Source organism: Solea senegalensis, linkage group LG13, assembly GCF_019176455.1.
Source record: "Solea senegalensis isolate Sse05_10M linkage group LG13, IFAPA_SoseM_1, whole genome shotgun sequence".
In the NCBI taxonomy this organism is placed as follows: Eukaryota; Metazoa; Chordata; class Actinopteri; order Pleuronectiformes; family Soleidae; genus Solea; species Solea senegalensis.
This window is the reverse complement of record NC_058033.1, coordinates 12879195-12890516: the sequence shown is the minus strand read 5'-3', so window position 1 is coordinate 12890516 and position 11322 is coordinate 12879195. Positions and strand designations below refer to the sequence as shown.

The 11322-nt window shown below is 39.4% G+C and overlaps 1 protein-coding gene across 1 annotated transcript; it reads left to right on the top strand.

Annotated features, from left to right (window-relative positions):
* The first annotated feature begins 905 nt into the window (after positions 1–905).
* On the top strand, positions 906–10036 carry LOC122779713 (matrix metalloproteinase-18). The gene is made up of 10 exons (XM_044042300.1): positions 906–1037; positions 2222–2478; positions 3616–3764; positions 3868–3993; positions 4636–4797; positions 6324–6453; positions 6533–6669; positions 6767–6926; positions 8375–8475; positions 8948–10036. Exons 1-10 carry the CDS (start codon positions 906–908, stop codon positions 9082–9084), a joined length of 1491 nt encoding a protein of 496 aa, XP_043898235.1. The 3' UTR covers positions 9085–10036.
* The last annotated feature ends 1286 nt before the right edge of the window (positions 10037–11322 follow it).

The following is an 11322-nucleotide window of genomic DNA, read 5'->3' as shown; positions in this document are numbered from 1 at the left end:
CAATACAATCATGTTTCACAGATCCAGTTACTCTTCTCTGGGGGGGAATTGTGGGTTGCACAGCACAATATATACAGTGTCATAGGGTTGCTTGGGATGATTGTCTTGCAGGAAAGTCCAAGGTTCAATTTGTTCACAGAAGTCATCACGTTCCTCTGTATTATGGCCTGGTATTTCTGGGAAGTACATGATCAAGACTGCCACTTCCTGCCGCAGAGAAACAGCCCCACATCGTCAATGACCCACCTCCATGCTTGACCATGGGGATGGTACTCTTACGGTCATAGGCCTGGCCTTTAGCACGTCCAAACAGTTCCAGGTTGGTTTCATCGGTCCATAGAACTGTCTCCCAAAACTCTGTAGTTTTATCCAGGCATATTCTCGTCGAGTTCTGATGTTCCTTGTGGTCAAGAGTATGAGTATGTCTTGGAGTCCGGCCATGAAGTCCTTGTTTATTCAGTGCACAGCTTATAGTTGTCACTGGTCCACTTGTACCGGCCTTCATCAGGTCATCCTGTAGGTGTCTTGCAATCACACGGGAGGTTTTCGCAGGTTTGCAGCTGTTCCACTGTTTCCTGTACAAATATAATAATACATCATTCTCCTACAATGTTTTACTCCATTACATATGACATTGGGAATAAAATGTTGCGGATGGGTCTGATGATAGTTTATAGATTAAGGCTGTGGTTGTTCTTTAATAATAATAAAAGACATCAAATATGACCCTGTTATGTATGGAGCCACTTTGCTGTTCTTGTTGGGACAGGAACACTTGCACATAATTAACAGGTGGTCTTCACTGCAGATTTGCACACAGCCCTGTGTACTAGCACATGCACATGTCATAAACATAGACTCTGGTTGCTGGGACTCCTCTGCCTAGCTGACTGACAAACAAGAAGATGCTCTGGCTGAGTCTCCTGACTCTTCTGGTGCCAGGCCAGGTTCCTGTAAGGAGTTTGCCTTTCCACGCCCCAGATCCTCCTACACCACGCCATGCTGGGCCATCTGAGGCTGACCAGGAGTTTGCAGAGGTATTTTTGTCACTTTATACATGTCATATTATACCTGAAGAAACAACGGAAAGTCAAGCTGGTGTTTACAGCTCTCTGTGGCAGGATAGTGCATAGTATTATTCATTATTCTTTCTTACTCTTGACTCATTGATATGTCCTGCTTCCAAGAAAGAAAACAAAACACTGTTTCATGTAACTTTTAAGATTTCTTTTAAGATTTACGGCTCCTCTCTCAGCCTCTCACTTCTCAAGAATTAAGCCATCTTATCATGTGGTAACAGCAGACATAATAAATGAAAACCACTGTCTATTACAACACAGATAAAATAGACTCTGTAATACGAACGCCAATCCTACCGTTACATGTCGTTGGAATGATGTTGTTTTCCAAATTTACAGTAAAATATTAAATTACATTTTCTCCTTCACACGAACTAACAGAACTAATACTGGTCTCTGAGTCACTTCATAGGCCTGGGTACTAACAGTCAATACATTATGTACACTGATTGACATAAGCTAATGGCCTCAGGTGTCTAAAACATTATACAGATAAATAATCCCTTATCTAAATCAAAAACTTCCATTCTGAGATATGTGAGACACAGATGATAACGATCTCTGAGGGAATTTGGTTGAAAAGAATCTGGTGAGATATTGTATCAGCCCTCATCTAACAGCTTTACAAACAAGGTCAAATAGCCAGGGCAGATGTTAGCCTTATATAACACGAAATGTGTAATAATGCATTGCAATTTAAAAGAAAAGAAAACATCAACTTCATCAACTTTATCTGGGTTCATGAATGGACTGGTCTGACAATCAACACACACACACACACACAGTTTCACAGTGAATAACATCTGGCTATGATGATTACTGTACAGATGTTTACAGAGCTGCGGGTTACAGAGTCGATAGGCCTTGTGTCGCTTACAGTCCCGCAAGCGCATCAACATGTCTGCAGCCTGCTGTTATTAAAGGTTTGAGAAATTGCCTGGAATGTTGACTGTGAAGACTGTTGTCATTGTCGGTGCGGATGACCATTATGTTCCTCCTCAACCAATGTGATTACAGGAGTTATGCTGCAAACAGATTACACACTATTGTTGGTTTCCATCTTAACCGTTATTATATTGTCAAACCACATTTGTTGTCATTTAGATGGCGGTAGTGATACACCACTTTGCACACATCTTTAGGAGTATCTACGGCACTTCTATGGCTACCAGCCTAAGTCGGAGAGACAAAGGAGGAGTGTGGACTCAGGCGGAGATGCTGATTGGAGGACTGGACTCTGTGATAAGCTCCAGAACATGCAACGCTTCTTTGGGTTACCTCCAAGTGGACAGTTGACCCAAGAGACTGTGGCGGTCATGAAGAAGCCACGCTGTGGTCTGTCAGATGTGGAGCGATTTGAAGACACAATACGATGGAGGAGGAGAACCCTCAGCTACAGGTCAGAACGTCCCAGTTACAATCAATTTCGACTGCAATGGCGAAAAGCTCAGTGTGAGTCTCTGCTTTGAGCTAAATGTACAGGTAGATAGACTGACGTTAATATGGTTGGAATTCAAGTGTTGGATGAGCTGAAACTTTGACCCGAGAAGGAAATGATTGTTTCTAATTTGTTGTTAAGACATAGAACTCAAAACTGTTGTAAAAGCAGTTCCTGCCTCTGTTTGGTCTGATACAAGCACCTGAAATGGGTGGTCTGCCGCAAGGACCCAGTTAAGGTGGTTCTGAAACCTGGTAAGGATGCCACCACGGTGCCTCCCTTGGAAAGTGTTCCTGGCATGTCCAACTGGGAGGAGACCTAGGGACATCAGTTGCACCGATATATCTCCTTACTGGTCTGGGAGGGCCTGAGGATCTCCCAGTCAGCATTGGACAATGTGGCCAGGGAAAGGGAAGCATGGGGCGCTTGCTAGAGCTGCTACCTCCGCGACCCAATCTCGGATAAGTGGTTGACGATGGATGGATGTTTGGTCTTTGTGAAGAAAAACAATGTTAACATTGTTTGTATGCTAGGTATTTCACCTGCAAATAGCGTCTGTCAAGCAACACTATCAGACCTGACAGAGGGAGTGTTAGTGCAGGCAAAGAGCAAGACGCGTTTATCCATCAATTGCTGAACAATGTTTGTTTTTGAGCAGTTGAACTTACTTCTGAAACTTTAGTGGGTTTTTTTTTATGTTTTCAGTCACAGCTGCAGTAATTGCAGCTGCATTACTAGTACACAATGTTGATGTTGCCTCCATCGCCATAAAATGAATCACTTCCTGTGTGCAAAGGGGGGGATGCCAAAACAGGCAAAACAAGATTTAATCACTCTGTATCTTCTCCCAACTTCCCTCTGTCACCTCATGAATGCGTCTGCTCAGGGTGGAATTTATTCACCAAAAAACAGCTTTAGAGCCTCACAACCACAGAGGAGAGGTTATTTGTAACAGCAATGTTTGTATATAGTTTATAAAATCAGAAAAACAGCTGATTAATCAACTATTTAAAGTGTCATGTTAAAAAAGGTTATTCTACTCTTCTCATTGTAACAGCTGAGAAAAACATGAACAAGGGCTTTTCATTTTTACTTCAGGATCTCTGGCTCCAACCTTCCCATCTCTGCCTCCAAACTTCACAAAGTCTTCAGGGCAGCATGGAAACTCTGGTCCAGCGTTGCACCGATGAAATTCCACAAGCGGAGGAGGAGAGAGGCTGACATCGTCATCTCTTTCCACAACGGCGGTGAGCTCTAAAGAGAACCCCTAAGCGAATTCGCAAAAACACAGCAACCCTATACAGGTTTCTGATTAAATAGATGCTTTGTTGGCTGCACTGCCTGTTGCAGATCATAAGGACGGCTCACCGTTTGATGGCAAAGGAGGAATCCTGGCTCATGCCTTTCTGCCTGGGTCTGGAGTTGGAGGAGATGTTCACTTTGATGCTGAAGAAGCCTGGAGCTTTAATTCTACTGGTAGCCCTTGAGAATATACTGTTGTTGTTTAACCCAGCCAGGGCCGGCTCTATGTCCAAAAGTAAAGAGACAATAGCTTCTCTGCTAACTTGTGGACACAAAATGAAGCTTCTGGCCCATCTATCCTAAAATATAAACTATCAAATGAAATGTATTACTTTTAACTTCATACTTCTCCCATGAACTGCTTTAAACAACAATCTATACTTACTTAATTTGAGAAATTAAACTTTCATGCAAAACATTTACCATGGCTTTTTGATTTTTGATTTGTTGAGTAGTTCACGTTTTATTACTCTCTAACTGAGACTTAGCTGACAAGTAGGGCTGCAACTAACAATGATTCTCATAATGGATTCATCTCTTGATTATTTTCTCGATTAATCAACTACTTGTCAGAGAGCTTGATAAGTCGTTTATCAAAATAGTTGACGATTCATTGTCGCTGCCCTACTGACAAGTTTGATGACGTTCTCTATTCTAAGCCACAAACATGTCTCAATGATGCTCCCTTGTATCTAGTTTATGTTAACCTGTTACAGTCAGGCGGTTCCATATTTTCATGGACTGACTCAGTGATGTCCACCTTACCCTTGTCTTTCCCCTCTGTGCAACCTCACTTGGCTTCTGTTCCTGCTCTAGGTTATAACTTATTTGCTGTGGCAGCCCATGAGTTTGGCCACGCACTTGGCCTGCCCCACTCATCCGACCCTGGAGCCATCATGTACCCCGCGTACATCTTTGACCCCAGTTATGAGCTGCGGCTCTCCTTCCGTGACGTCAAAGACATCCAACGTCTGTATGGTAAGTATTGCACTTGTTGGATTTAACAAAATAAACTAAACTAGTGTAGTATCTGTCTTAGAAGAGCACAGTAACACAGCTGATTGCTGATTTTGTATATCCGGGGAATTCTTTCATACGAGGCTATCAGGAATCCATCATTCTGACAGGCCATCACATACACATGGATGGAATCTATTAGAATCCAAAATATCCCTAGAAAAGGAGTAAACAAAGGGACTCTTATGTCTGCTGGGAGAAATTTGTTATCATGCATTGGAAATTTTTGTTCAAAAGAGCATGAGAACGTCAGCCCGGGATGCGAAGACCAGGGTCTTCTGGAACTGGAGTGAGCAAGGACCAATTGTGATCAGAGGGTTGGCTTTATATATCTATGAACATTGAAATCGACAATGTCAGACAGAATGTTTAAAATGTGCGGTTATAGGTAAACAAGGGCAGACTTCTATAGGAAACAGAATGCATGAGAGTTTGCAGGTATGCGTGTAAGTAATCCTCTTCATGGTCAACTGACACAATCTTTGTTGTTGTAAATCAGGACTATGTGTTCAATCACAGCAGTGTTACTGAAGGCCAAACAGCAACAAACCACAACGTCCTCTTTCTACTGTTTCGTCATGATACTGCAGTAATTTGCCAGTGACAGTTGTGCAATTATACGAAATCTAAAATTCCCACAGTCTGTTACTATCAGAATGAAAGTGTCCATATTTTTTGACTTCGACTATATAGACAAAAGCATGTGCCCACACCTGTTCAGCATTGAACTGGGGCGGTTTTTCAGGCTGTTTTTCAGGACTAGGCCACTTATCTCCAGTCTCCAGTCAAGGACAATCTTATCACTTTAGCACCAAGACATTTTGGACAATTTTACACTTCCAAATTTGTCTGCAACAATTTGAGGAAGGCCCCTTTCTATTCCAACATGACTGTGCCCCAGTGCACAGAGCAAGGACTATAAAGACATGGTTTGACAAGTCTGGTGTGGAAGACTGACTGACCCCACAGAGCCCTGATTGACCTCAACACCAGCGAGCACCATTGGGATGAACTGGAACAGTGTGAGTTTGAGCCAGGCCTTCTCATCCAACATCAGTGCCTAACCTCATAAATGCAGAATGAATGGACACAAATAGAAACATTTCTAATAATAATAATAATGATCTTGTGGAAAGACATCCAAGAAGTGTGGAAACTGTAATAGCTGCAAAAGAGGGAGCAACTCCATATTAAACTCCCTTATACGTATTTAAATACATTATTACAGTCCCTGTTAATGTAATAGTGAGGCATCCGAATACTTTTGTCCATATAGTGTCGTTTTGTTCATGTGTATGGTTCATTTTATGAATATATGCATTCCACTTTGTCTGCGACATTATGAAACTATATGCAGATGATGTATTTTTATAAGTTACCGGGTTCTCTTTGATTATGACTGAAGAGAACGCAATGGATTATTTCATACGTCAGACTCTTTGTTGTCTCTGTCAGTAAGACACATTTCCTTCTTGGCTTTCCTGCAGGTGTTAGCACCAATTTTGCTTCACTGTTCTCAAAAAATCCCCCTCCAAGAACGCCGGACAAATGTGATCCGGATTTGTCATTCGACGCTGTAACAGAATTACAACAGGAGGTGCTGTTTTTCAAAGACAGGTACGTAAATTGTCCCATGTACATGCTTAAAGGACATCAGTGAGGACAATGGTGTCTGACATATTTCCTGTCTTTTCAGATTCATGTGGCGCAAACATCCTCAGTTTGATGAAACTGGAATCACTCTGATAAACAGTCTGTGGCCAGACAGTGCTCCTCCCTCCCTGGATGCTGCCTATCAGAATGTGCGAGAAAACCTGATTGTGTTTTTTAAAGGTAAATAAAGCAATTTCTCTAAAAATTCTCTAATAAAATTGCAGATTATGTCTACATGGGTCATATATTATCAACAAATATGTGATATTTGTTGTAGGACATCAGTACTGGCTGCTGAGGCAGCAAGTCCTTGAGGAAGGTTTTCCCAGAAACATCTCAGACCTGGGTTTTCCCTCCAGAGTAAAATCTGTTGATGCTGCTCTTCATTTCAGAAATGACTCCTACACTGTGTTCTTCACAGGCCGTGAGTGTTGGAAGTACGTAAGGTGTTACACATTATTAGCTTCACTTGAAGTGATAGGCTTTATGAAGTCTGGTTTTATGAGGTAATGCCACACTGTCAAATACGATGTTTGCATGTGTGTGTGTGCCTGTATACCTTATGTTGTGGGGACTTAAATAAGTTTACACAGTCACATTATGGGGACAAAAATCAAGTCCCCATAATGTGAATTACATGAGGTTTAGGGGTTTGGGGTTAGGTAAGGGTTAGAGGATTAGAGGCTTAGAGGATTAGAGGTTTAGGGGTTTGGGGTTAGGGTTAGAGTTGGCTAAATTTTAGAGGATTAGAGCATTAGAGGCTCAGGAGTTTGGGCATAGGGTTAGGTAAGGTTAGAGGATTAAAGGTTTAGGGCTTAGGGGTTTGGGGTTAGGGTTGGGTAAGGGTTCGAGGGTTAGAGGTTTAGAGGTTTAGGGATTTGGGGTTGGGATTAGGGTTGGCTAAGGGTTAGAGAATTAGAGCATTAGAGGCTCAGGGGTTTGGGGTTAGGGTTAGGTAAGGTTAGAGGACAAGAGGCTTAGGGTTAGGGTAATTCTCATGCACTGTTCCCTGAAGTCAAAAACTGATTATCTTGTTTGTGGTCCACTCATTCCTAGCACCAGAGAGTGTCCATAGAGAAAATTAGCATTTTTAGCACACACAACATTGGTTAAGTAACCTGAACAATGGATTTCAAACAACAGGTCACACAAAATAACTCATTTGAACTCACTGATGGAAGCAGCAGTGGGTTGGATAACTCCTGTGCACTATAATGTAAAATACAGTGAGATAAAGCAACATTGCAACGACATTGCAGATTTGATTGTATTAGTTGAGCCTTTTGATGGTTAAAAAAAAAAAAAAAATCCCTGCATTATCTTGTCTCTGCTGGAAGCTACATTTTAGAGAGAATGAACCTATGGTGACTTTGTGTCATTAACAATCTTTTTGTTGTTAATGTTGTTTGATGAGCTAAGCATGAGTTTTTTCCATCAAACTTATTCAGTACGGCAAAAAAAAAAATATATATATATAATTACATTCATTTATGGAGCAAGTTTTAGTACTTGTGGGCCATCTTAATATTTAGTCTTGTAAACAGATAAACAGCCGTGTAAACAAGTGTGTATGTTTGTAAGTGGAACCATGATGACACAGTCCATGAAAGATTCTCACGCTGCTTTGCGTAAATGTTTTGCTGTGTGAGTAAACACAAGATTACACTACTTCCCTATTTTTATGTACTTACAAGTTACAGAAGCATCTGTTGTCACAGACTTTGTGATTTCTCATCCGCTGTGGGTTTACAGTCGTTCAGTCATGACCATGATGTCTTTATCTGTGTCAGAAGAAACATCAATAGAGTGACCAAAAATGGGTAATTCTGTGCAGTGAGTTTCAGAGACTCATTTCTATCCTGTGTCATTTGTGTATGAAACTCAGGTACAATGAGCAGCAGAAGATGATGGAGGAGTCACCGGCTCTCATAGAGCAGATGTGGCCGGGGATTCCAGCTCCAATAGACGCTGCTGTCTTCTATGATGGTAGTTACAACACCTTCCTGCTTTGCAATCAGTTTTGTTACAAAGAGAACTGCACATAGCATTTTTACGATCAAAGTAAATGAATTGAAATGTAATAAAATAGGGTGAGAGTGAATTATGCACTTTTCAGTGCAAAAAATACTGCGATGCTCCTGTGCTGTAAAGCACAAATGTTACTTAGAAGGACCAACTTCTCCAAAATGGTAGCAGCCTGGTGTCCTCAAAAAAACTACATTTCTGCACAAAAATGTGCACTTTGTTCATTCTATACATAATCCAATGTTAAAATACTATGTGTTGTTAAAATAGGGGCTCACACAGGTCCTTAAAATCCTTGAAAGTTTGTGAATTTGAAAAAAGTCCTTCTGTAAAAATGTTTAATATTAACTTCCAAAAATGACTTATTGTAGTTGAACATACATTTGCATTGATTTTATATATTATTACAACACTGTATCTTGATTTTCCACAGGATTTGTGCACTTCTTCCAGGGAAACATCCACTACAAATATGACTCCAACTCTAGACACGTCATCTCCACCAGCGCCGCTAATGAAGTGTTGGAGTGCAACAAGGAAGACAACGAAACACTGAGAGAGAGGAGATAACTGAAGAAAAAAGATTTTCTGCAAATCACAATGCACATTACACAAAAATGAGAAGTGATGAATACCATAGGGAAGTGGTTGAAACAGAGGTGTAATAAAATGGTGCAATAATAGCAATTGTGTTTAAAGTTGATGTAAAATATAGTTGCCACAAAATACCCCTGTGCTATAGTCAGATACGTCACATAATGCAAAATGTATTTTATGATAATAGGTTTGCATCATTATGACACAGTGACTAATTAGTCACTAAAAATGGGAACGAAAATGTAAAAAACAATGAATTCCTTGTGAATGTCTGTGTCGAAGGATGTTGCTTAAGTTAATTACCTGTCATAACGTTACAACTAAATCATGTCCAATATTTGGTAACACAGACTACAGTGTAGCTTTCCACTAACAGTGATGTGACGGGTGTATGCAGTCATGGATTTTTACAGATATTTTGTCCATGTCAACATGTGAGACATAAAAAAAATATGTATTTTATTTAACTGCAGAAAATACAGTGACTCACATTTAACTTGAAATGTAGAATAATGGGGGGATTTAAAGATGACGGGGTGCGTCGTGTCTGTGCTTGTGCATGTGACGTTGCCGCTTTGCCAGAGGCTACAACAACAGCGTGATCACAACGTCAGACGATTGAAGATAAGACTAAAAAGATGAAGGAAAATCATTTGCAATAGTCAGGAAAAAAGAATGTATACGTCTGTTAAGATATGTATACTTTTGCCACAAACAGCAATATAATTTGCTACTAATAGCAGTGAGTTTCTGGCAAATGATCCTTTAAAAATTAAATCTGCCCCCACCATGAACTTTTTAAATCGCTTTTAAAGACCCACCTCTTCTTCTTGGCTTATTCAGGATAGGAATAGTCAACCCGGACACTTCTAGGTAGTTTTTACCATTTTACTATTCTATTATGTCACTATTTTACTGTTTTACTTATTTACTATTTTTTATTGATTATATGTTTTGTTGCTGTGCCTTTAATGCAAATCTGTAAAGTGTTTTGGTCAACCTTGGTTGTTTTTTAAATGTGCTCTAGAAATAAAGTTGACTTAACTTTTGGCTCAACCCCAACAACAAATATTCTGATTTGTACTTGATCACATCGTCAAAGTCTGTGGCCATAAAAAAATGCTGTTTATGCACGACATTTAAACTACAAAATTTAGTTCATACATGCCAAATAAAATGGCTGGCTACACCTCTTCTCTTTGATAATGTGACATGTTATTCAAATAGTGAGACATAAACTTGTTTGGCTTTTAAAAATAATCTCTGTGATAGTAACATACATTTATCATTTATTTAGTCATAAACAGTGGCACGCGTTAAAAAGAAGAGTTTCTGGTGTTTTTGTATACATTTTGTTTCGTTTTATTTCTTGTTTATCAACCCATGTTTGACCATATTAATCTCAGGACAGACGTTTTACAAGGCTGGGTTATAGATATACTGTGAGTTGACCCAAATTTTCTACATCAGGGGTGTCAAACTCAAATTGGGGTCCACACATCATGAGGGGCCCATGAAGTAGAAAAAAATTCATATTTATAGTATAAAAAAAAAAAAAACATAAAAACACAATATATAACAATGATGATATTTTTGGTGATAGTTAATAAAATTTCAAAATAAAAATGTTTGTTTTGATATGGAACATAGTTTAGTTTAGAGTACAAAATGTATTTATGATGCAAAATGAATCTGTAAATAAAAAAACTGACATAAATAATAATATAATAATAACAATTATGACTTTATATTAAGTGGGGGGCACATTTGTCCACGGGCCGTGAGTTTGACACCTCTGATCTACATAATTCATGTATATATACAATTTTTTTAAATATGTTTTATGTTTAGAATCTTAAATAGACTATAATGACTTAAACTGAACAATCTGTGATCATACAATACTAGTCCTCCCTGACGCCTTGCTTTCAGCATAGTTTTTTCGTCATTTCTGAGATGTCGTCTTTGTAGAAAATTTAATTTACTGCACATTGAAAGACCTGCTTCTTTTTCTGTGATTACAAAAAGTCACTATTACCATTCATTAGTGCTTCTGGAGCTTTTGAATGTACTGTATACTGTATATATACACATATATCCTAAACTGGCAATAGTGCTAGATTACTTTTTACATCCAACTTTGTTACACTATGTAACAAATACATTGTTTTATCATTAATTCAGTGTCTGTTTTGGGGAATTTTTTCTGGT